This window comes from Ostrinia furnacalis, unplaced genomic scaffold (genome assembly GCF_004193835.3).
Source record: "Ostrinia furnacalis isolate ACB-3 unplaced genomic scaffold, ASM419383v2 OfSCF2912, whole genome shotgun sequence".
Classification (NCBI taxonomy): Eukaryota; Metazoa; Arthropoda; class Insecta; order Lepidoptera; family Crambidae; genus Ostrinia; species Ostrinia furnacalis.
In genome coordinates, this window is record NW_021133151.1 from 49869 (window position 1) to 76896 (window position 27028).

The 27028-nt window shown below is 44.7% G+C and overlaps 1 protein-coding gene and 1 long non-coding RNA gene across 2 annotated transcripts in view; one reads left to right on the plus strand and one right to left on the minus strand.

Moving 5' to 3' along the window:
* Positions 1 to 27028, minus strand: part of Tomosyn (syntaxin-binding protein tomosyn) — a 78431-nt gene that overhangs the window by 3863 nt on the left and 47540 nt on the right. The window contains exons 11-26 of the mRNA XM_028310101.1: positions 18354 to 18517; positions 16657 to 16755; positions 14577 to 14749; positions 12659 to 12791; positions 11408 to 12032; positions 10510 to 10559; positions 10111 to 10215; positions 6896 to 7130; positions 6448 to 6570; positions 6189 to 6298; positions 5862 to 6102; positions 5524 to 5632; positions 4316 to 4405; positions 3217 to 3312; positions 2385 to 2509; positions 301 to 494 (exon numbers count right to left, since the gene is read on the minus strand). Of these exons, the coding sequence (XP_028165902.1) occupies positions 301 to 494; positions 2385 to 2509; positions 3217 to 3312; positions 4316 to 4405; positions 5524 to 5632; positions 5862 to 6102; positions 6189 to 6298; positions 6448 to 6570; positions 6896 to 7130; positions 10111 to 10215; positions 10510 to 10559; positions 11408 to 12032; positions 12659 to 12791; positions 14577 to 14749; positions 16657 to 16755; positions 18354 to 18517 (2672 nt within the window). The remainder of the gene's footprint in view (positions 1 to 300; positions 495 to 2384; positions 2510 to 3216; positions 3313 to 4315; positions 4406 to 5523; positions 5633 to 5861; positions 6103 to 6188; positions 6299 to 6447; positions 6571 to 6895; positions 7131 to 10110; positions 10216 to 10509; positions 10560 to 11407; positions 12033 to 12658; positions 12792 to 14576; positions 14750 to 16656; positions 16756 to 18353; positions 18518 to 27028) is intronic.
* On the plus strand, positions 23915 to 24958 carry LOC114356784 (uncharacterized). Its single transcript, XR_003656248.1, has 3 exons — positions 23915 to 24363; positions 24471 to 24700; positions 24883 to 24958. It is a non-coding gene; the product is annotated as an uncharacterized LOC114356784 (long non-coding RNA).

The window sequence follows — 27028 nt, forward strand, 5'->3', positions numbered from 1 at the left end:
AATTTTGTGGCAACACTGGCACGAGCCGATCGTTATAGGTCGACAGACTATCGCTCGTTTCCCACATTCAATCCAAATCCGGATTTAAACTGTCAAATTTGAATCTGTTTTCAATCAAATATCAGTGTTACAGTCAATACTCATAATCGGTCAAAACCACTTTTGACTGGAAAAATCGGTCAAAAGTGATATTGACCAAAGGCATAAGTCAAAACCACTTTTGACCGATTGATGCCCTCGGTCAAATTCACTTTTTACTGGATTACTGCAGTCGGCAGTGGTTTCGACCAAAAGTGTTACCTGCGAGTGCATGCGTTCGGTGCGGTCCTCCAGCTGCGACAGCTTGTCGCCGCGCTCGAGCACGAGCTGGTGCGCGCGCGACACGTCGCCGGCCGCGGTGCCCGCGCGCGCGTTCAGCGACTGCAGCTGCTCGGTGGGCCCCGGGATGTGCTTCGCCACCGTGCGGTTCGGCTTCAGCCCGCTGCTCTCGCCGACTGGAAACGACGACCCGAACATAATAATAAATAAATAAATAAATATGGGCCGGCTCGACCGGAGTGATACCACGGCCTCACAAAAAACCGGCGTGAAGCAGCGCTTGCGCTGTGTTTCGCCGAGTGAGTGAGGATACCGGAGGCCCAATTGGGGGGAATGGGATTTAAAAGGTTGGCAGCGCACTTGTGACTTCACTGATGTTGCGGGTGTACATGGGCGACGGCAATTGCTTACCATCAGGTGATCCGTCTGCTCGTTTGCCTCCTATCACATAAAAAAAAAATCCTTGGACATTTTACACTGCACTTCTAGTCCCAAACTAAGCAAAGCTTGTACTATGGGTACTAGACAACGGATATAAACATACTTAAATACTTTTTTTTTGTAAATACATACTTATTATACATAGGAAACACCCAGTCCAATACAAACAAATATGTTCATGCACACAAATGTTTGTACTGTGCGGGAATCGAACCCGCAACCTCCGGAATAGTAGTCCGTTTCGAACCACTACACCAAACGGCCGACTGAACAGATTATTTACTTGCACAAATACAGAGTGGTTACATCTATATATATAAAAATGAAACCCGTTTCGCGTTGTCACGGCATCACGTGTGAACGGCTGAACCGATTTCGATAATTCTTTTTTTAAAATGTTTGTGGAAGTCCAAGGATGGTTCTTACGGAAAAAAATATTAAGAAAATCTCTACGCTAAGGCGGTACGAAGTTCGCCGGGTCAGCTAGTAGCACATAAATTCAGCCAAAGGACGTCCACTGCTGAACACAGGCCTCCCCCAATGATTTTCACATCGCCCGGTTGGTAGTAACCTGCATCCAGCGCCTTCCTGCTACTGTTCTAAACCAATATTGAGCGCCATCTATAAGCAACTGTTTGTAAAGCGCCATGATTCTTCCTTTCTTTCTTACTGAACTACCGGGAGTCGGGACAAGCTAATTCACACAAAGAACCATAGGTGGCGTAACCTACATCTATCTGTGCTGCTTTTCATCGATCGGTCGCCTGCGTGTGAAAATACAAATACCAACAACAACGTCTCCCAAGTTTTTCTTATAAGTCGTCGACGTCTCACGCTGCATTTTCCGGTACGTGATTGTTAAAGTGACAATAGGCAGGGCGCATAGTACGCAGAACTGACGCGACGGCCGATGGGGCAGTAATGGTTCTATAGTGGAGGCTTTGTACCGGAAAATGTGTTACCACCCGAGTCGAATTATTTAGCTTAGCAAGAAAATTCAGTCAAAGCGAGGGGAAAGAAATCTATAAACTATTAAAAGAGGAAAATTGTTGTAAAGATGAAGCTAAATGGGCGAGTGGCCTAAATTATACTATAGGCGGTAGTTCGCGAACCCAGAACCCACCGAACCCAGAAAGTGACCGAGACAGGAGACAACGATCGTTGCTTGATTTTATGCAATGCATAAGTTTGCGAGCCAAACCGAGACGGGAGATCGATACCTCAAGTAACGGTCGCGCTCGCGGTCTTCCGTCGCCGGTCTCTTGTCTTATGTCGCGACGTGAAGCGCTGCCTTAAGAATTTAGTAATGTCTAAATTCGCAAATTGTCAAGCGGTCGCAATCTGCCAAATTCGCAAAATGTCAAATGCGCAAATTCGAAAAATTTCAAGTTTTAAAAATGTCTTTATATTACGGTTTTATGGTTTCATATTTAAAAAACCTTAACATTTTAATGATTAAAAGTTTTGCCAATTAATTACTTGACTTTTATTATTAAAACTGGAAATTTTTAAAACTTGTCATATTGCGTATTTGACATTTTGCGAATTTGGCAGATTGCGACCGCTTGACAATTTGCGAATTTGACAATTTGCGCATAAAGGCAATAAATGAAGTAGCGACTCACAAAGCTCCTCGCGGTCGAGCGGGCGCGCGCCGCCGCCGAACAGGCCGCGGAAGAAGGACTCCTTGGGCGGCTCCGGCATGTCGCGCGGCAGGAACAGCTCGCCCAGCATCTCGTTAAGCTGCTGGCTGCAACACACACGTTGCACTTGAGTTTCACTTTCATTAACACTAAGTTGTGTATCATTATTTTACAATTACCTACCTACAATTCCTAAGTTATTTATTTTCTACAAATAGACTTTTAGAAAGCGCTCGATCGATCGTCTAGGGCATTGGTTCCCAAACTATTTGAGACGCGCCCCATTTCGACCATACAAAAAATTCCGTGCCCCCCCCTCCTCCAGTCAAGATTATCAAGCAGTATGGAATGCATTCACTCAGCGGTCGAAAGGGGGCGCGTCTCAAATAAGTTGGGGAACCAATGGTCTAGAGGCTGTGGGTAGTAAATAAAAGTTTATCTTTTCGTTTACGTTTGGAATCCAGAAAATCCTTTCCAACCTCTTTTTCTTTTATTCGACACCGATACCATTGAAAATCTTTTTATTATTCTCCTACGCGGGTGGTCTTAGTTATATCCAATCAGTTACGTAAATATTGTGAACTATTTGTGCAGTAGATTTAATGTCTATTTCAAGAGTACCTACCTAAAAATTAACAGATTTTTAGGTAGGTACTCTTTTTATGTATGTCTGCGACGGAAAAGTTTATTTTTTAAATGCCTTGAAGCTTTCATATCAAAAATTTAAAATATGGCACGATGCTCAATGTAAAGTTGATCGGTAAGAAACAAGGATTTCCAAGAGGCATGCATCGGAGAAAGTAAAGTGGCTCACCAGAACTCGGCGTCGATGGTGAACTTCTGCACCTCGGAGGGCGAGGCCAGGTAGAGCCCGTGGCCGCGGTTGCTGAAGCAGAACGTGCGCGCCGTCCTGCAACGTGAGCGCGGTCAGCGCCGCCGCCGGTATTCATGAACTGACCTCGTGGAGTCAAACATGCAGCGCTCAAGCTTCCATAGTGAGCTTATCTCAGCAGAACGTATTCTTTGTACGTTGCTAGATTCCGGCGAGGTCAATTCATTAATACGGTCTTCAGAATCGGAAATATGAGCAACGAGAATCGCTAACTCATTATTAAGTAGGTATTACTTGATTAATTTTGTTATTTGATTTGTTAATCATTGTTAGTGAACGAGAAAGAAGTTTTCAAATTTTAAGAAGACAAGAAAGTTAGAATAGCATCGAGAGATCTAATAGACAGTGTTATTTAAAACGTCTCACCTTTGAACATCCTTCGGTTCCTTCAATGAATACTATTGGACAAAATTAATATCTAACATGTAAGCGCTAACATTTACTATGGACGTTATGTACTGAAGTCTCGATTCAGTCATCTAAACAATGAAAGGAAACTGACGAAAACATCCAAGATACTACCAGACGGAAACAGAAGCGCGCATGCCAAGCGTCGGAGTCGACTGCAAACGAAGTAGCGAGAGAGAAGCGAGTCGTAGAGTAGACTGAGTAGAGAGTAAGATCAACAGTGTATGTTCGATAGTACAGTGTGCTGTGTGGTCGTGAGTGTGGCTGTATGGGTGTGTCGCAGTAGACGGCCGGGGACAGGGTCTACCAAGCAGAGTTGCAGGCAGCGGCCGGCGAGAGGAACCATCAGCACTGCGCACGCACAAAGTGATGCAAGTCTATCGCGCATATACTCGCCCGACGGTCGCACGTCGCAACCCTATCGCGCAATGCGTATGGTTCGCCCTCGCCGACGGTAAGGTACTGTAGACATAACAGGGGAGGGGTAGGGGAAGCCGTGAAAGTACATGAACAAACATGTCTAAGGATCGCAACAGAGGCCGGAGTGAGCGACTCCACATTACAAGTGACGGTACATGGCTAACGCATGTCATCGGAATGGACAATGACTTACTGGTCCGTGTCCTCGTTTACAATGAGTTGTTGGCCCCATATGGAGAGCATTGGGTCTACGATACCCCTCTGTTTGGTCTGTGTCTGGAAGCTACCAGGAACACAGACGGCGTCAGTGGGCGCGGCGGGGCGCGCGGGGCCCGGCAGGCACGCGGGGCCCGGCAGGCACGCGGGGCCCGCCAGGCACCGCGCGCCCCGCGGCGGGGTTAGTACACGGGGCTACTAGTCGCTGCAAGCCGCGGAACTACCGGGCGCATTCGGAGCTTGCTCGGTTGGGTTAATAATTAGTATGTTACATTCGTAGTGACTAAAGGGTTAACAGTGTATATACAGAGAAACATCATTCTTCTAGCACCAAAGGTAGAATATAAGTTAGAAAGTGAAACGGTGTATTCTCATATCATCAGGATAAGCTTTGTTCCGGGTGTGTGGTGTCGGGTTGTCCAATTAGATTTTCGAACTGAAAAATAGATAAAAGAGTGCCAAATATCGGAAGCACAGGTGGTGCTTGGAAGAATTGCAAAATTTTGTCTACTTTGTGATCGGAAATAGCCGGTAGCCTCTAGCAGAGTGCTCGACGTCGGAAGTAGAAGATGACACCGTTGCTTGTTTGGTACAAAACTTCGATTCGCTAGTTACGCTAGTTAGTAAAAATATTAAAGTATTAAGTAAAGAAAATGGGATGTCACGTGAATTTCTAAACGTTTCGTCTTGCACCAAACAAGTCTACTTTTCTAACATCGATCGTAAGGTACAGGAAGTCTGTCGTTAGGCTCCCAAATGATAAAATAGCGAATGATCGTAAAAAGTATGATCTCCGGTGGATGACCAAAAATGTGAATGGAGAATCCGAAAAATGAGACACATCGTCAGCTTAAATCAGCATTCTCATACGGACAAAACTGCAAAGCTAAAAATGGATAAAAATTCTAATATAAAACAAGCCGTTTATCATTTAGTGCCTTCGTTTGGTGCATAGAATCGTCTAATAGTGATCGGTGTGTCACGGGACAATAACGTGTCGAGCTCGAGCGCGCACTTCGGGCCGCGGCCTCTTCACACACGCACCCACTCGTGACATGAACACGCGGCCGACCGGGGCGGCTACAGCACCAATCCGGAATAGTGTAAGCGGCGCGAGTTGACGAGTGTTCATGTCAAGATTGAATGAGACCAGACGGGGAGCAGAGAGTACGAAGCGGGACTCACCTAAGCTCTGAGAGAGGGAGGAAGTCAACGTCTACGAGCGGCCGCAGGGAGGGCAGGCTGTACGCGACCAGGTGGCCGGTCGACAGGTAATTGACGAGACATACACTATCTGGAAGAAGGCGCGAGAAGAGTTAAAGCTGTCGCTAGTCTGTACATTCAGATAGAAGTCGAAAATAATCAGATAATTTAACACAAGATTATCATATCAAAACCATGTCCAAAACTAAAAGTTACACATTAAGAGCAGCAAATGGTATTTTTGTGAAATTATTACATGCACATCTCCAATTTTCATCATCATCATACAACTTCAAATCGCAAATCTAAACGGCATGGACCTTTAAGACTGACGATTTCCGTCTTGACTACAAAGTCGGCGTCCACGATCTGCTGCCGGTAGACGCAGTTCTGGCTGGGCAGCGCCACCACGCGCGCCTGCTTCTCCGACGCGATGACCACGAACTGGCGGTCCCCCGCGCCCGCGCCCGCCCCCTCGCACGAGCCCGGCGTGGGGCTCATGCGCGACCCGCTGCTGGACGAGCCCTGCTTCGTGGGCGTGCGTTCCCGTCGTTCCCGCACCTGTAACGCGATATCATAGTCTGTAAAAGTAAGAGTCCCTCTTAAAAATGAAAGTCTATACTTGATTTCTTCTGTAAGCCACTTACGTCTTTACTGTCGTCTCTCCAACTTTCGTATGAATAGGGAATCAGAGCACCATTACAGTCGAGAAACGACATTGTCAGGATTGAACCTTTTAACCTAAAAATGGGTCCACCTGAAAAAATAGCAACCGGTTATCAACCGACTTCAAAAAAGGAGGAGGTTCTCAATTCGACCCGTATGTATTTTTTACTTCTTAATGTAATAAATTTAAATATTACTCACGGAATAAATTGCATAGCAAAGTAGAAACTAGTGACTCACCAGTCGTGGAGACCACCACGGGCTGCGTGTGCCGCAGGTCCGCCTCGGGCAGGCTGATCATCATCGTCAGCACGGAGCCCAGCGTCGTGCCGATCCATAACGTCGGCAAGAGCGTCATTGGATCTATCGTAGATAGAATAAGATCATCGATGTATACACTTAAGGCAAGAATTTAAAATAGTGAGTACAGGAATCATTTCAAGGGTTGCTATGAACGTATTACGTATAACGTAACGTCCGGTGGTGGTGTGGCTCAATATACATTTAGATTACGACTATTGACTACGAGTTATAATCAAGCAGGACCGCTACCGGAATTTGAAGAAAACCCGAATACAAATCGTTGCAGTCTGTTGATATTATTTAAGTCAAAAACGAAGAACTAGTATGCTCGTATTTCTGGTTTTAATGAAATTTGAGCGAATGATTAAAGTAAAGATCAACTCACCTGACTTTTTCGTATAACTATCGGCGAAGGCGAGGCACTGGATGCCCTCCTGGCTGATGTTCTCCAGGCTGGACATGGAGCTGGAGCGCGAGCGCGAGAACGAGCTGTCCAGCTTGTCTACGCGGCCCGCACCGACAACACACTCCATTATCCCTCCGCCGGCCGGCAGTCCCCTCCCGCACACCAGTGTGAGGTGGGGGACTTTCGACACCGGTGGTGACTCAAGAGATGCAAACTAGCAATATTCATTTACTAATATAACATTTTTAAGAGCCGATACTCATCAAAGGCACTATTTTTATAAAGGTTTGCATCTCTTTCGACTGGTTTAATATTTACATCTTATTACATTTTTACTTTGTAAATCCCGTCACCAGCTGTGTTAATTCTACTCTACGAGTAGGGTAGTTGCAAACTAAAGCTAGCTGTAGCTCACGAAATCAGTGTTTAAGTGCGGTTGTGAAATTAGCTGAAATCATCCACTCGGTGCAGCTTGTTAGGTGCCGTGAGTAAACTTCGAGAGAAAGGTCAAATCGGAAGACATGCCAAGAAATTTGGTAAGGGTTGCATGCCCGTCCAATCTCAGCTTATTTACACAACGATTCTTGTATACGTATGTTTCGCTATTTTAAACTATTCTGGTTTATTAAGTTTTATGTCTGATGGTTAGGTGCTTTGACTCGAGTGAGTTATCATGTCTGTTCGTGTACTAAGAGCCCAGAAGTGTAAGCGGCCAAAACACCCGTCACCACAAAGTTAGATTTAATTTAATTTTTAAAGTTAGCACATCGATAAACAGCTCTAAGTGATGGAGACGGCAATGAGAAGCGACGGCCAATTTGTCTGAACCAAAACTGATTTGAGCAAAACAAGTAATGAAGGTGAATCATTATGGAGTTCGACGGCGAGCAGTCGCTAGGGCCAAGCGCGCCCTCGGCCGAAAGCCTCCCGCTAGGCGGCGCTACCGGCGGCCTAGCGCCGCGTGGACGGACAGCAACTACCGCGCTACGAGCGTGCAGACGGCGGCAGCATGCACTAGGTGTTAGTAAGGAGAGTACCGTAAGCATACATAGACATAACGACAGCCGAATATAGAGGCAGCCAAAAACGAGCCATATAAACTTTTTGCATTGTGGTTGAGCTAGAAAAGAAACATAATATCATGTACTTTACAGCTTCAATTAGTACAGTAGTCACATACATAGGGTCGTGTGTACTGACCGCGGCCGCCGGCGGCGAGCAGTGCCATGTTGCGGACAAGGCAAATAAATATAATGTGATCGCTCGTGATTCAATATCAATCTTAAATAAATACAAGAAACAATGTAAATACAAGTAAATGATAAATATAGATCATGTGTCTGATACAATATGGAAAGCCTCGCTTATATTATGCACATGTAACATACAATCGATTCCGTCTGTCGCAACACTGAATAAGTGATAGTTATAAAATGCATAGTTTTGAGTAGTAAGTCACCTTTTACGTAATCTAGAGACATGCCATTTAAATTTTGATAGATCGAGTGCAATCGAAGTGTCGTGAGAAGAGGAACATGAGAAAACAGTCACAGCCACAATCTCGACTAACGGATACGTAACAGCTACGTGTGTACAGGGCGAGCCCGTGACAAGCACCAATAAGTAATCAAAATAAAAAACGATAAAAAAGTAAACGATGCAAATGTTCGGATACCATTGGGTTGCATTATGTGTAAGTACTCCATAGATGCGAGAGTCTGCGGAATAGTTGGTTCTGTACCGACAAATAAAACCACAAATGTTACAAGCATGTTCCAGGAGAGATTCAGGCGGGGCGCCACCCAGCGCGCGCGGCGGGCGCGTGCGTGTCGTGCGCGTGGCGCGCGCGTGTCGTGCGCGTGGCGCGTGCCGCGTGTCCGCGAGTGTCCGTGGCCGCGCGCGCCGCGTGCGCGCTGGGCGGCGCTCGCGCGCGTACAGAGTGGACCGTCAACACGACATGGACACACATTCATTATACACCATTAAAAGTTGAGGACTCATTCCAGAAGTCGGCGATGGAGAAAAACAAAGGAAAACACTACTCGGACTGAACATCTAGAAAATAAAATTAACGAATGTGTGATATATTCCAATGATTACCTATTAAATGATTCCGATCTGAAATTGGAAATTGATCAAATAAATAATAGTAACACATGCGCGGCGGCAACTCAAAAGGGGCATGATGTCGTCGCGTTCCGACAGAGGTGCTAGTACACGCTAGTTACATTGCCAATTTAGAAGTACTTTCATGAAATTTAGTTGCATAGTTATGATCAATTTTGAATGTCTAGGACCAAATTTAAACTTCTTACTATATTATGAATTTGAAGAAATCTTTTTAGAATAGTAGTCATACTAGTTATAGCTAAGTCTGTACCTTAATCGTGGAAAAAGGTCTTTAAAATCTTCAAATTCACAATATGTACTATCATTAAATGTAATGTAGGTATCAGTATGAAGGAAGTAAAACAGTGTAGTATGGAAACAGAAAGAAGAACCAAATATAACAGAAAGGTAATAAATAAGAGTTAGAAATGAGTACAGGTTCGTTCGATGGTCCGAGGAGGAGCCTCCGTACTATCAGCAACTATGGACAGCCTCTTGAGACAGGCTCAGGCATTCATAATGTTACAAGGGGTGTAAACAAAACATGTTTAGTAGCATATTGTAGATACACTATTATTCTTTTAAGTTAGTCAAATGGCAGAAGCCGTATAATATTGTAAATTTGCAGTTATTTAGAAAATTCTTTAGTACAAAGCATCGAATAATATTAGTAATTTAGTACAAGTGAAAAATTTGAAGATTTATGTCTCGTAATAATTATGCAGCTAATCATGCTGTTCAGACGATAAGTTCAGAATGCCAAATCAGCACGACTTAAGTTGTACGAAATGCTGAAATACTATTGAGTAAGCTGCATTATATGCTGTTCAAGGAAACGTTAAGTTACGAGAGATCGGAACAATCGAGCAGAGCCACCGACGAACGAGACGAAGGTAACGAAAAAAAACCAAAAGCGAGGAAACTGCGACTGTTTCAGAGGACGAGCCGAGCGTGGTCGGCGGACAAGGTGACTGTACTACCAAAACTGCAATACTGGCGCGTCGTCAGCAACGAGTGTTGCGGGGCGGGGGGCGCGGCGTACACGTCCGACGCGGTCGACAGGCACTTGTGCAGTTTGCGGGTACCTTGCGAGCGCGACCGCCGCACCGCGCGCGCGCCGCCCGCCGGGCCCGCGCCCCCGCCCCCCCGCCGGCCCCGCCCCCGCCGCCCCCGCCGCCCGGCCCGTTCATCTACAACACACACACGTGCCACCCACACCAGCCGGCCACCCGGACATCGACGCACCGGACGAGAGGTCAGCGCGCGGGAGGCCGCTGCGAGAGACTGCACCGCCGGTTCGGTTCAAACTTGTTCGGAAGAGATGTGAAAAAGTGTTAATGTGATTTTTGAGAAATTGAAAGTCTTTTGCAACTCGAGAAGCCTCCGACGCGATACTTGTTAGAAACCGTGATCTCTGTGCCGAGTTGAGAGCTACAGCCCATGAGTTAGTTGTCCCCGTGTTAGTGTCAGCGAGTCATACCTACGGGCTGCCGCGCCGCGCCGGGGCCCTCGCACAGCCACGCTAGGGCCTCCCCTGGGAACACGACATGTATGGGCATGTACTAGGGCAGCCATCCACCCGATTGTATCAGATTCGACCGATCATGAAATCCAATGAGATAAATTAAAAAGTTTTAAAATTCAAATGTACAATTCGATCGAGGATGAGGATTCCGATGAGAATGATTTGGTGCCCCAGTTTTCGGGTTTTGTTAGTCGAGCGGTAGTCTAATGGCAGCTCGGCGAGCATGAGCAACTACCGCCGCCGCTACAAGCGTGCCCGCTACTCTAGCTGCAAACGGACACCGACAACACAGAGATCACCTAGGATGCATCAACGGCGCTCAGTTACCGAGGAAGTCCGCGAATAGATATTTTAGGCAGTTAGAGTCCTCGTCGGATGAGTCCTTGTCCTTGGAATAGAAAACAGACACGTGAGTGGGCTCGTCGACGTTCCGTCGCACCGCGTGCAGATATCATACATGTGGATATATTACATAGTATAGGGGGATCGCAATTCACACAATAATAAACTTAAATCGATACACACAAATTAAAATAAACAAGCCAAATATCACAAGAAGCGTAAAGCGAGCCGGGGCCGCGCCGTCCACGCGCCGCCCCGGCCGTCCACTACGAGCGTCGGGTTAACGGTTCGTTTTAGATCTGCGAAAACTCATTCGGTTAGTTGGTCGGTTTAAAGAATCGAATCGGTAAAAATCTAACTACCATCACCTCTAAGGAGCTAGGAATCTGCTAGGTCACCAAAGGGAACTACGGAATCGGAAAACGCCAAACCAGTACCATTCCACCCGCTGCGGGCTACGCTATGTCACAGCGCGTCGGTCTAGCTACGCTCGGCCCGAGGACGCGGCTACTCACTGAAGCGGCGCATGAGGCTGCCCGTGAAGGACGCGGGCGGCGCGCGGCGGCGGCGGGCCTCCCCCCGCGCGCGCGGCACCGCCAGCCGCTCGGCGGGGGCGCGGCGCGCGCGGGGCGGGGCCACCGGGGGCTCCGGGCCGGGCTCGCGCTCCTGCCAGCGCGCCTGCAGCTCGCGGTGCATGCGGTCGTACGCGTCGGGCGCGCGCTCGGTCAGCTCGCGGTGCATGCGCTCGAAGGCGTCGGACGCGCGCAGCGGCGAGGCGGCGCGGCTGCGCTCCTCCTCCGACGGCTTGCTGTCGTCGCTGTCGGGCGACGAGCCCGCGCCCGCTTCCCGCGCCTCGCCCGCGTCCCCGTCCTGAGCCTCGCTTCGCTCCGGCTCGCAGTAGAATTGCGAGGTGCCCCTCTCCGGCTCGTCGGCGGCGGGCTCGGCGCGCTCGGGCGGCTCCGGCTCGGGCGGCGCGGCGAAGGCCGCCTTGAACTTGAGGTCGACCTTGGACAGCTGGCGCTTCAGGTTGAAGGTCTTCCAGGAGGAGGACTTGCGGCGCGTGTCGCGCGGGCGCTCGTCGGGCTCGTCGGGGGGGTCGGCGGGGCTGGCGGCGGGGGAGGGGGGCGCGCCCTCCTCCAGCTTCGGGAAACGGATTACGTGATTGGGCGGGAGCGCGACCGCTGAAACCGACCGGGACTTCTGGCGACGGCGGGCGGGGACTACCGGTGCCATGCCAGGTGTGCTACGGGACTGGCCGGGTTCGGCGCTAGCGCTACCTCGGGATCGGGGGGTCCGATGCAACTCAAAATAACAACTAAAAGGCAAATGAAAGTAACGTGTGTGGAGCCGCCGGGAGCGGCTGTCCGCTTCTCGTGTCGGTACGTGTGCCGCGCGCGCCGCGAAGTGGCTTCTTGTGGTTTTCTAATTCATCATAATATTAATGTGATTAATTTTTGTGATTGGAATAATAACTAAATTAAACAAAAAAAATCCAATCTAAAATTAAGTTAAATAAACATTTAAATTCAATAATTTGTTTACGTAAGTGTCAGACTACATTATTTAGTGTCAGTGTGGTCGTTTGCCTGCAATCTGTGTTTGGAACAGAGAGAGTGGGACTGGTGTTATGTTTGCACCCTCACTCGCAACAAGTGTCATCACCCAAAATGAAAAACAAAACAAACGCGGTCGTCAGAGGCCACCTCGTGGCGCGCCGGCGGTGCGGCGGGCGGCGCGGGGAGGGGGGTGCGCGCGCGGTCACTGACCTGGTCGAGCGAGGGCGAGCGCTGGCGCTCGTGGCGGGGCGCGGGGTAGAGCGCGGGCGCGGGCAGCGCGCACACCAGCACGCGCCGCCAGATGTCCGCCACCACGATGCCGCGCTCGCCGCCCCACGCCATGCTACGGACGAGCCGAACACATGTAATGAGACTCACTGTAGACCCTCATTGTTATTCAAACTTCCCGCGTACAAACCCTGGCACGTGAGTAAAATGATACACTATGGTTTTTAAAAAAAAGTTAATTTTGACAGATTGTTTTTGTTTAATGGCGTCTGTACGGAAAACTTAAGGAATATTTTAATTGTGAAGCAAATAGCTTTAAATGTTGTTTCTCTTTTCAGGCAGGTATTTAATTATATGTAAAATATGTGATTGTTACTAAAGCAGTTTATTAAAAATAAATATTCTCTTTTCAGAGCAACACTTTTGGCTTTTTGTAATATAAAACAACATTTACTCAGCTATTAATCAATGAAATCGTTACATTAGGTACACATGTTTTATTATTATTTATTTATTAGGTTTACAAAGTCACATACATAATACAGTTCATACATTTAAACATGGTTTAACACATGATGCGTATATGACCTCAACTACAGGTATACACAGCATTTCTTTTTGCAATGTTAGGGTACTTATACACTAGAAAAAACAAAAATCAAAAAATTTATTAATTTTATGAAAATAAAAACACCTGTTCGAGCCACTTCACTCTAGGAGACAACTTTTCAGATCCTGATAGGAAACGGAGAGTAGAGACCACCGTTCGCTTCACTGACTTTGTTAAAAATCCCCACTCAATTCGCCCGGTCCGCCCCGTGTGCCAAGCATCAGGGAGTGACAACGGAGTGACAACTCAGTCGCACAGATAAGCATCCACTGAAGCATCTGCACGACAAGGTGATCCCAATTCTTGAGAAGAATGGCTCTGTACCTAAGAATATGCAGTACTCACAGGCCGTAGGACGAGTTGATGGTGAGCGCGGCCACGGGGTGCGGCGGGCCCTGCTGGAGGGCCACGAGGGCCGGTTGGAAGCCGGCGGGCCAGGTGTGTACTCACAGGCCGTAGGACGAGTTGATGGTGAGCGCGGCCACGGGGTGCGGCGGGCCCTGCTGGAGGGCCACGAGGGCCGGTTGGAAGCCGGCGGGCCAGGTGTGTACTCACAGGCCGTAGGACGAGTTGATGGTGAGCGCGGCCACGGGGTGCGGCGGGCCCTGCTGGAGGGCCACGAGGGCCGGTTGGAAGCCGGCGGGCCAGGTGTGTACTCACAGGCCGTAGGACGAGTTGATGGTGAGCGCGGCCACGGGGTGCGGCGGGCCCTGCTGGAGGGCCACGAGGGCCGGTTGGAAGCCGGCGGGCCAGGTGTGTACTCACAGGCCGTAGGACGAGTTGATGGTGAGCGCGGCCACGGGGTGCGGCGGGCCCTGCTGGAGGGCCACGAGGGCCGGTTGGAAGCCGGCGGGCCAGGTGTGTACTCACAGGCCGTAGGACGAGTTGATGGTGAGCGCGGCCACGGGGTGCGGCGGGCCCTGCTGGAGGGCCACGAGGGCCGGTTGGAAGCCGGCGGGCCAGGTGTGTACTCACAGGCCGTAGGACGAGTTGATGGTGAGCGCGGCCACGGGGTGCGGCGGGCCCTGCTGGAGGGCCACGAGGGCCGGTTGGAAGCCGGCGGGCCAGGTGTGTACTCACAGGCCGTAGGACGAGTTGATGGTGAGCGCGGCCACGGGGTGCGGCGGGCCCTGCTGGAGGGCCACGAGGGCCGGTTGGAAGCCGGCGGGCCAGGTGTGTACTCACAGGCCGTAGGACGAGTTGATGGTGAGCGCGGCCACGGGGTGCGGCGGGCCCTGCTGGAGGGCCACGAGGGCCGGTTGGAAGCCGGCGGGCCAGGTGTGTACTCACAGGCCGTAGGACGAGTTGATGGTGAGCGCGGCCACGGGGTGCGGCGGGCCCTGCTGGAGGGCCACGAGGGCCGGTTGGAAGCCGGCGGGCCTCCGCGCGCCGCCCGTGCCGCCCGCGCCCCGCACCCGCAGCGCCGCCGACCCCGTCCCGCCGTCGCCCGCCCACACGCCCGACTAGAAACACATTAAATATTCACTTAAAACGACATGTTAAACAGAACCACAGGATAATGAGTTTTCTTCGCGAAGGTATTTAAAATAATATCTACTCAATGTCGACAACAGTATCGTATAATTTAGCTTATCTCAAAGTCAAGCATCGTTTCGTTTAAATACGTCAGTGAACGGTACTGTACTGTACCGATGCGATATAGGGATAACAGTTAAAGCCCGGTCGAATTTCCGAGTACGTAGAATTTCGTCCAATGACCCCATGCTACCCATCCTTATCGCTCGCGCATAAATATATTGCTGACACAAATGTGCGACGGGCGGCCGCAGTGAGTGTGCGAGCGTGACAGCAATACAGGGTGTTAGGTAAATGCGTATATGAGCCGACACTAGCCCATGTTAACATGGGCATATAAATGGCATGGTGAAGTCAGAAATTTGATATCATCATTTTATTCTTTTTTATTTTCATACAAAATAATTTTATAAAATCCGATTTGTATGACAAATAAAATAATTAAAATGAAGATATCAATTTTCTGACTTCACCGTACCATTTATACGACCATGTTAACATGGGCTAGTGTCGGCTCATTTGCCCATTTACCTAACACCCTGTATAATTACGCCCAAGCGATAAGGATGGGTGGGAAGCTTGGGGTCATTGGACGAAATTCTACGTGCTTGGCGACAGGACTTTACAAGAAGCCACTTTTCCGTATTTTTCTTCTTTGGTGAAGAATACGCGCGCGAAGGTCACTCACTACTCGCTCGTGATTCTTTTGTGAATTAAAGCCGCCGGCGGGTATGCCGTAGGTGTTTTGTCTTCAATGCGTACTCGGGAAGATGAACAAGCCTGACAAGCCTGTCATTACAAACACTTGCTAGTCAATCAGCGTCAAATAGTTCGTGACACTCAGATTGGTTAAATAGTTGACAACACAACCTTTTTCACAGGTCATCTGAGGCGACAACCTGAGGATGCCGCGTGGAGCGGCGAAACGCGTCGAGGTTTTTTGCACGTCGGTGTTGGTACTAACTAACTATTACATCTGTGTCGCATGCGATTTGTGGGAGGGGGGCGGTGCTTTTTGCATTAATTAGCTTGTTCTATAAAATAGTCCGCACATGTGTGATAGTGTAGTTGGGTCCTTGTGCCGGCGTCACCAAGCGGAAATTTTAAGCTAAGTAATTTCATCTTTTAATAATTATCTTATTCCAATTTTAACAAGGACGTGTTGCGACGTTTTTGATTACCTACTTTGAATGTTTACGACCTATTTGACGTGGACTACCAATCTGGGGTCTATTTTTCATCCAAGTGTCGTCTCGTATATCGGTCACTATGACTCTTCCACAACATCAATGATCAATGATATAACCCGGTCGAGTTAACTGCGCATCTAGCGGTGGTGACGTCACATCGACGGTCTAGTTAGTTGAGGGAGAGTAGCATTCCAGCGAGCTGCGCAGTTAGCTCGATCGGGTTGTAGTGCAATAAGAGCATAAAGTTAATATACCTAGCGGAGTAGAGCAACAAAGGACTGAGAGCGAGCCGAGGTCACTAGCAGCAACCCTTTGTGATAAAAAGAGATGTGAGATGCGACGTAACAGAACCGTTTTTTTCAACTATGTATTTCACAGTTTGTTAACACTTATTGGCACGCTGAAAACGTGAGTTCTGATACTTTTTCAGATTTTACGTGAGTGAAATAGGTACGAGAAATAGTGATTCGAAAAGTGGTGACTCGCTCAGTGATTGATTTTGTACAAAACAGTGAAATAATCCTGAAAACTAACACATAAATGACATCCAGTAACATTCTAAAATCGGTTTCGTGGTTGTTGCTCTATTCCGAAGGAATATTAAGTTTATGGTTAAGAGCTAGTTAGAAGTGAAAGGTTCTGACCCGGCGGGACTCGGGCGGCTCGTCGGGGCGCGGGCGCGGCTCGGCGTCGGGCGACGGCTCCTCCTCCAGCGCCTCGCTGATCACCGGCACCTCCAGCACCTGCCAAACAAACAACTCCTGTTACAACCACAAGTACTTTTATAAACCTCTAACCGTCAGAAGCGGAAGCACATCGCCAGGAGATCTACCCTCGGAGATGATATTACCCCACCATGTACCTCGTCAGCGCAACCACGACCACTCTAACAAGAGTGCCCGACTAAGAAGAAGTTTTATGAAGTCGATGATTATTTAAAAGATAAAAATGTTTGGGATGCTTAACTGCCTAGCTCGCATTTTATAACTATGTATATTTTAAAGTCTGTAAACCCTTAAAAAAGGCTGACAATAGTGACTGAGTTTCTTGCGCTGCTTCTTCTCAGCACTGACCCATTTATTGTCTTGAAGCAGTGGTAGGGTTAATACTGGAACGAGTAAAAGTGCTTTTTAAAAGCCCACTTGCATAAATAAATGAGTTTTGTAAGTTTTTTTACATTCAGTACATTGTGCAGTGTCTCTATCAGTCAATGCAGTGTGCTCTCTGCACAGGATCGGGCGAGAGGAATCCCCGCTATGCTACAAATGTGGCGCGGCGAAAAATTTGGAGTAATTTTTATTGCTTTATCCGTGTTCACACACTTCACATCAGACGATTAAATAACACAACTTCCATAGGCTGATAAAAACTTTATTAAACCAGTTATGCAAAACACCCTATAAAGTCCGAAAAAAATCAAATGTTAGCGCGAGTCAATTACGGTCAACGCCATCTATTAACGAAAATTGGAACTTAGTTCCGCGCGGGGGTGGCGCTACGAAAAGCGCAAATACATTTTATCTTAATCTAAACAATCCGCATTTGGCTAAATGCGCTAATTTGTAGGGTCCGCAGTGTAGGTCTGATGCCGGTGGTGTCGCGGAAGTAAGGCGGAATGCGGTCAGCCGTCCGGTTAAAAATATGTATTGAAACAGCCGCATGATAGTGTGCATAAAAATTATTACATAACATATTTTTGACTGCAGTTAACCGGACGACTAACCGCATCCCGGCCAACCGCATAGTGCGTTCCTGGCCTAAGGCAGGCCTGGCCGGGTACTCGACCGACAAATCCTCCGCGACAAAAAAAAAAAACAAAATAAAAAGTATGAGAATAATAAGGAGATCCGTAAACGAACTAAAGTCGCCGACATAGCCCTACGGATTACTAAGTTAAAGTGGCAACGGGCAGGGCACATAGTACGCAGAACTGACGGCCGATGGGGCAGCAAGGTTCTGAAATGGTCCATGGAAGGTCCACCCACAAGGTGGACCGATGAAATCATAAAGGTAGCAGGGAAGCGCTGGACGCAGGCCGCTACCAATCGATCAACATGGAAAGCATTGGGGGAGGCCTATGTTCAGCAGTGGACGTCCTATGGCTGAAATGATGATGATTTATTTTTTAAAGATTATTAGCAATTTGTATTTCCCAAATTACTAATAGTCCCGTTAGCCCCTCGTGGTAAGCTAAATAAGCTTGTGTTACGAGTGGGCTCGCCACAATAGTCGAGCGGCGGTGGGATTCGAACCCGCGTTCCTCGGATCTCGAGTCGGCCACTCCGACCCCTTCACCGTTCGGCTATCGTGGCTATAAATGATGATGATGATGCGTGCTCACATGTGTCTCCTGGTGCGTGTCGGCCTTGCGGAACTTGAAGAGCACGACGTGCCCGTGCGGCAGCGCCACGCACAGCCGCCGGGACTCGGCGCACAGTGCTAGCTGCTGGATGGCCAGCGGCGCGTCCTCCTCGCCGCGCCCCGTCCCGCTCCGCCGCTCAAATACTGCAAGACAACACAATGCATTCATAGTAATACCACAATAATAATATGTACTAAAGCCTGGTCGCCGAGCACGTAGAATTTCGTCCATTGACCCAAGCTACCCACCTTTATCGCTCGCGCGTAAGTTGCTATCGCACTCGCACACTAACTGCGGCCGCCCGTCGCACAGTCGCGACAGCAATCGCGCGCGAGCGACAAGGATGGGTAGCTTGGGGTCATTGGACAAAATTGTACGTGCTCGGCGACCAGACTATACTCGTAAGTATACAAAGTTTTCTTCGCGAAGGTATTTAAAAAAATGTCGTCAACAATATGGTGTAATTAATTTAGCTTGTCTCAGAGTCGAGCACCGTTTCGTTTACACATTCAGTGATCGGTACTGTGATCGGCACACCTGACTGCTACAAGAAGCTACTGTGTCGCCATCTAGCGCATCAGACGCGTATGTTTTCTTCTTTGAATAGCGAATATTTTGGTATCCTTCCGTTTGGCCAAATTACTTTTCGCCAAATTTCACTTCGCAAACAACTTATCGCCAAAGTTTCATTTCCCAAATAAACTTTTAGCAACTGTACTTTTCGCAACTAATTCATTTGGTCAAATTATCATTTGGCCAAATTTTACTTGGCAAATGTTCATATAGCAAATGTTTTATTTTGCCAAATATTATATCCCAAATAATTTGTTTGGTCAAATTGACACTTCACATACTTACCCACCGTTTCCCACAAATCAAAGCATAAGGCAGATCATGGTTTTTGCATTGCAGAAAATAGTATGGTTGCAGAAAGTAGGTATTGCAGAAAATAGTAGGTTAGGTTAGGTTAGAACAGTGACCCTTAACGCGCGAAGGCGAGCGAAGCGTGCCGCGGCAGCGGCCGCCGAGCGCTAGAATCACTTCTATTGTTAATGAATCATTTGGAAATTTCGATAAAAAGAATGAAATATGAAAATTAATTTAGAACAAATTTTATATTAACTACCCACTTAACAAAATAATACCACAAGCTAATTTGTATTCCATTTATGCACCAATCAAATTATTTTGTAAATAGTTTATTGTGAAATATTTTTGCCAAATGAAACATTTGGCAAAACATACTTTGCCAAACAATAATTTGCTAAACAATAATATGCCAAAAACGATATTTGCGAATTAAAAGTTTGCAATAAGTTGTTTTGCCAAATGAGAATTTGCCAAATGAAAATTTGCGAAACGTTGTTTGCGATGTGATAATTTGGGAAACGTTTTTTGGCCAAACATTAGTAATCCNTTGCGTTCACGCGTTTGTGCAGAGAATGAATGAGTATAAAACCGTTCGTAACCTACCCTCAAATAAATTATTAATGTACGCAGCTGATATTTTTACTGGAAATGCACTTCACTGGTATCGCAGTGTGCGTGACTCTGTTAATGATTGGGATGAGTTAATAGCCCAGCTTATAGAGGATTTTAGCCCGGTAGACTACGACTACAGGCTTATGTCAGAAATACGAAATAGGACTCAGGGTGATCAAGAAAATATTATCATCTATTTAGCTATAATGTCAGAACTTTTTTCACGCTTAACGAAAAAATTAAGTGAACAAGATCAGTTAGAAATTCTATTACATAACATCCGCCCATGTTACTCAACAGTTTTGGCTTCTTGTATCACCGGGATTGAATCCATTTCTATGCTCCGTAAATTATGCCTTAATTATGAAAAAATTCAATGTCTATCTTCGCAGTTTCGAGACCCTCCTAAAATAAATAACAGCACTTTAGCTCCCGACCTCGCATATGTCAGAACTGAATATAAACCACAATTTTATAAGAATAATTATGAAAACTACTCGAAATCGTATAATAACCACAATAATTCTAAAAATAATTATTCAAATGGGTCTACTGTAGCAGCGGTAGAAGCTACGCCTATCGATGCCGTAAACAAGCATATTTTTTGTCCACGCTGCCGCATTAATAGTCACTCATTGCACCAATGCAAGAAGGAACGCTATCCAATTTGTTTTAAATGTGGTCTTAAGGATTTTATCTTCCCTAACTGCCCTAGATGCCACCCTAATTCTAGTTCAAAAAACTAATAAGCAAAGATTGTTGCAAAAATAATAATTCAAGTAACTTTGATAAAAATGACTGGCTAAACTGGTTAAATACAGTTAAAATGTATTTCTCTAGTTACTCTATTGCAACAATCTTTGACAAAAAACCTGAAGGTGACCTTCGCCCATATGTCACGGTAAAAGTGGGCTCAATGAGCCTGTGTGGACTGTTAGACTCTGGATCTGCTGTCTCCATATTGGGAAATAATTCTCATCTGAGTGTTATTGCCTCTACTGGCCTACCTATTCATGAAAGCGACAACGAAACTTTTGTAACTGCCGGTGGTCATAAACTTAAAACTACAGGTTATGTAAATCTACCAATTTCATTTGAAAACCAAACTAAAACATTAAAAATGTACATTATGCCATCGGTGACGTCATCTCTGATTTTTGGTGTGGATTTTTGGAAGAAATTTCAACTGCTTTCTAAATTTTCTAAATCTATATCTCTAACCAATTTTTCTACACAACAGATATCAAGTGTCGAGAATTCTACGATTATGTTACATTCTTTTAATGAACTATCAAATACACAACAAACAATCGCGAATGACGTCATTGATAAGTATAAATCAATATCTTCGGAAGTTGCTGGTCTGGGTCGAACGCATTTGACAGAACATCGTATCGATACCGGAGACTCACCACCTATACGTCAACGATATTATAGGCTACCCCCAGAAAAGCTACGCATAATATGCCAAGAACTGGATGAAATGGTCCAACTCGGGGTCGTGGAACCATGTGAGAGTCCCTGGTCATCTCCAGTCCTATTAACACCAAAAAAGAATGGTAAATTACGGTTTTGCTTAGACAGCCGCAAACTTAATTCCGTCACGCGAAAAGATGCGTACAAACTACCGTATGTTTCTGAAATATTAGATAACTTAAAAAACGCAAAATATTTGAGTAGCGTCGACCTTTCAAAAGCTTTCTGGCAAACTCCTATTGCTGAATGTGACCGGGACAAGACGGCATTCTACGTACCCACCCGTGGAACATTCAGATTTGTTACTATGCCATTCGGGTTGACTAATGCACCAGCTACACAGCAAAGATTAGTCGACCAACTGTTTTACGGACCTGAATTCGAGAATTCTGTCTTCGCATTCCTAGACGATATTATTTTGGTCTCTGGCGAATTCGAAAGCCACATATCTCTTTTAGAAAAAGTNAATGATACGTTTCACGGCTTCGCTCTCATGAATGTTTACGACCGTCAAAAGCACGTCGATAGATGGCGTTTTTAAGGATATTTCTCACCTCTTAACTATTTATTGAAATTTAGTTTGTCACATATCGTCATAAATTGTAGCCTATATATTAGCCTGGGTTATAAATAATAATACTGTAAAGTTTCAACAAAATCCGTTTATTAGTTTTTGCGTGAAAGAGGAACAAACATCCAGACATCCAGACAAAAAGGTTACAGTGAGCCAACCATAAAAGATAGACATATGCTGTCGCGGACTTTTTTGTAGAACTTTTAAAGGGGAAAATCCTATCATACATTATTTATGCGAAACTTTAACCGTTTACGCAGCGTCAGCTCTCAAAAGGAAAAAAAATCACTGATTTGAAACATTCTTCATTGGTGCTCCGCTCCTAGTGGTCTTAGCGTGATGATATATAGCCTAAAGCCTTCAGGGATTAACGGACTATCCAACACAAAAAGAATTTTTCAAATTGGTTCAGTAGTTCCTGAGATTAGCGCGTTCAACCAAATAAACAAACTGTGATTAATAAATTGCGCCACTACAAACCGTACCAACAGATGGCGCTGTTACGATCTTACTATGGCAAACTCCACCGCGCATACAATCCTGCATCGCGGTGACGAAGTTTTTTACCCTGCCCAGTATATATAGACAAACCAAGATTGTGTAAAGTAAATGCTCTAACTGCTTATGGTAGTTGAGCGTCATGTTCCACAACTTCAGCTTTATAATATTAGTATAGAAGTATAGNTAAAGTATAGTAAAGTATAGTAATAGTATAGAAGTTTATATAAGTGTAGATGAAAAAGTCTTATTAATTTGATGATGAACAGAGGTCATAACCTCTTATTCGTCTTTTCGTTAATCATTTATAGTTTATTTTATAGTACATTCTAAGTCTGTTTCTAAAGTAAATTTGTTTTATTTGTTACAAAAGACATGTAGAGTAATCTTTTCTAACATGATTGTGGATCTTATTCTAATATTTCAATGTTTTAATTACTAAGATATTGTTCATCAATGATCATTACTTGTTAATCAAAGCAACCAATCCTTGGGATACCGGTCGGGGCATTGTAAATACATCAATACAGGTATTATTATGACGATGACAATTGAATCGATACAATAGGTATGACCTACGAGTATGTTATCTACATAGTGAACACTATCAATTCAATCTACTAGAGGATTATGTACAACAACAGCACATAAGATTTATAGATTACATGTTGCGAAATAGCATCTATTACAACGGCATATGATATGGTTTACTTTGAAATGCTGTCGTCCATACAAATCTCTTTTGTCTAAGCAAACTATGTTCTAAGCAATGCCCGAGATTAGGTAACAAACAATACGTGCATCTCTCTCCACATCTATACTAATCTATACATATAAAAGAAAGTCGTGTTAGTTACACCACTTATAACTCAAGAACGGCTGAACCGATTTAGCTGAAAATTGTCAGGGAGGTAGTTTAGAGCCAGGAGAAGGACATAGGATACTTTTTATTACGTTCGAAATAAAAAAAAAGTCTGCTTATTTATTAAGGCGAAACAAAGTTCGCCGGGTCAGCTAGTATTATCATAAAGAGGAAAAAGGACAATGTTCATTTCTGGCCTGGCGTGGACAAGCTGCTAATGAAAATATGAATTTGCCAAAAATTTTTAATTAATTTTTAAAGTATTCACTTAGTGTAACTTTGTATCAATTTGCCTTTATAAAAATCCAATTTAAATAGTACTTTAAGTGATAATTACAACTTCCTGTCTTTAACACTTAATTCAGTGTTGCCAAAATGAATCTTATCGGTAAGAATCGATTCGTATCGATTGTTTATCGACTATGACAATTAGTATTTTTTTAAATACGTATCCATTAAAATGACATTTATAAAACCTTTTTAATATTCCAATAACACTAACAAAAATATTAAAATAACTAAATGAAACCTTATTTCACACACACCTTATTTCGAGTCATCAAAAAATACAATCGATTTTTATATCGATAATTTTTATTGATCACCACATTATTAGCATGGCAACACTGAAAATATTGTCACAGCTGTTATCTGTCATTCGCTTTGTTTTGTATTTTTCATCGTGAGTGTTGTTTAGTTCTCAAAACCAAGTCTTTGCCAAAATAAAAGCAGAAGAGTGTTGTAATAAGTTTCCCTTTTCACGACTTTATTTTTTTGACCATGGTCCTCGATGCTTCCCTTCCCGATGACCCTGGCATACTCTCGAACTACGAATCTCACTCAACCAATGACCAATGGCTCACTTTCGGACATCGAACCTTGCCTAAACGCCAACCACGGCTTACGTATGGACTCCGACCCGAGCCCCAATGTTAACCCCAGCCCGATTTTGGATAATGCAACCAGCAATTCCTCTATCTCATGAGGAACCTATGTTATGTATCAATTGTATAGCTGACATGATGCAGAGGAGGCGACATAGCCTAGAGCTTATTAAGTTCAGTTGGTTATAATGTCAGTGGATGACTCCTCAGCTGGTAAGTTATTGAATGAGTGTGTGGACTTGTTGAATACCTTTTACAATGTATTTGATCAACTACCTTTACCGTAGATTACCATAATCCTAATAAAACTTTTTTTTTAGATTGATAACAGCAGTGTATGTTGTCACTCATGTTGGACCTTGGCCACGGTGTGGCTCTGCACCAATCAAGGACAAATTATATTTCAAATGAAGAAGCAACCACTAGCACTGGTCACAGTTAACGTGGATTATCTTTGTTACAAATACGTTCCATAGACTGCATATTAACACGGAAAGAGAATCACATATTCGAAAATAATGTAATAATGGAACAGATTTCACCTCGTCAAGTAAGTTTTTTAATAATTATTTTCATTATATTTTATTAGAGACATTGGCTTGATATATTTGAACAAAGTGTATATTTTTTTCTATACAAATACTTCTAACTGATAGATAAAAATTGACATCACATCTCAATATCTTAAAGAATGAATTTTGAATGATACCATAATTAATTTCTTTGTTTCAGCTGCGGGGATCTTACCAAATATGTCATCCCTGATGGCAGTGAGCTGATCGAGCTGCTACATATGCTGTGGAGCCCCAACAAACACATGATGGGACGAGGATTCATTTGCCCTTATATTGACCGAATAACAGTAGGTCGCTGTGCTCATGTTATGACAATTTAGTGGTTTTTGAGCTGGGCAAGATATCAGGAACATGTATTTCCACCTGCCTAGTTCCTAGACAATATTTTATTGACCCATGAGTCAAGATTAAAATAATAATAATAAAAAAATGGTGTTTTATTTTGCTTCTAACCTTTCTAGTCTTAAGCCAAAAAAAATTTTTTTAAGGACTTGGATACAAAATGATATTTATATTCTGTTTCTTACTGGTATAGACTATTTAATAAATAACAAATTACATGCTGTAATGTCTGTCCACCTCAGGCCAAAGGTCCCATACTAAGTGGGCATAACCCTTTGTACCTATTTTTGTATGTTTGTAATGAATAGGCTCAAAAACCACTGAACGTATTTTGATGAAATTTTACAGTACTATTGTTCATAATCCAGAATAACATATAGGCTATAATTATGACGATCTGTGACAAACGAAATTTCGCGCGTGCGAAGCCGCGGGTGGAAAGCTAGTCTGCGATAAAGGTTGTTCATGAAATACAGGTTGTAAAAAACGTAGGTAACTAAATTACCTAACACTATAATAAAAGAAGCTTATAGGTAAGTTTTAGTAAGTAGATTTTCCATGTTATGTTTTCCAAATTATAGATGTTCCTAAAACTAATTTTAGGATTGTATTTATTAACGGCAGTCTATTACGGAAGTGTATAGTTATTAACTGCATGTCTTGTTATATGATACTTATTAATAACGAGTTGTAAAGTTTGTGGGTTAAATAAATTGTATTAATGCAACGATTTCAAATACAATATCCCTTATAAAATCCTTTTTATTTGGTCGCAAGTCTTTTGCGTCCTTTGTTACTTCAGTCTGGTGGATTTAAAATACAAGACTTCATTTCTTAGATGTAGAGTCTCCAAATTAAAATGTAAAACGGGATAAGTTTTTAAAATTTGTTGTATCTAATGCTTAAAGCTCATAATACACACAACCGGTATACAAAGCAACATTAATTAACATCTCGTCTTGCCTCAAGATGAACTTAATGCAACAAACAAACAAACCGAGCAAAGCCTCTCTAATATAAATGTGTTATGGTTCAGTGTGTTTATTTAGAACCAAATGCAAAATGTCTCTTGATACAAGAGGCTTAGATGATGAAGAAAGATGCCACAGTGTTTATCTTGATGTCTGTATATGTCGGTATAAATGCTCACTAAATTAAAGATTGCTCCATCACCATCATCATCATCATCATTTCAGCCACAGGACGTCCACTGCTGAACATAGGCCTCTCACAATGACTTCCACATCGCACGGTTGGTAGCGGCCTGCATCCAGCCCCTTCCTGCTACCTTTATCAGGTCGTCGGTCCACGTCCCACGCTGCGTTGTCCGGTACGCGGCCTCCACTCCAGAACCTTGCTACCCCATCGGCCGTCAGTTCCGCGTACTATGTGCCTTGCCCATTGCCGAAAATTGCTCCATACAAAATTCAAACCTGCAACTCCATTCGAGTAGTCCGGTATGCTAATTACTAGGTCAGTTGAACCGCGAAATCTTCAATTAAAATCCAGTTCTTAGATGCTTATCCGCGAAAATCCCAGTCGCTTGGCTGCCTCAGACCGTCGCCGGACTCAACGCGTTTTAATATTTTCGAAGATGATGCAATTTCGAAATGCATTTTATATTAAACGAATGCAGTACATAAAAGATCTTTATGATACAGCGTTACATGACATGAATATTAAGTAGGTACTACTATTGCATGTGACTTGAAATAAGAATATTCGTCTCAAATTATGCAATCTACAAAGCTAAACAAAAAATTGCGTCGCGGGCACACAGCTTTGGTAAATACAAATACGTTGAGCAAACCTTATAGAGCTTAAAGTTTTAAAGCGAATACTATATTTAATAATATTCAAGGTATTTGCATAAAAGCAAATGCTAGTCTCAAATTCCTCTCTTGTAAAGCCATTGCAAAATTTAAGTTGAAGCTGCTTCCTTTGTGAATATGGGTATAATG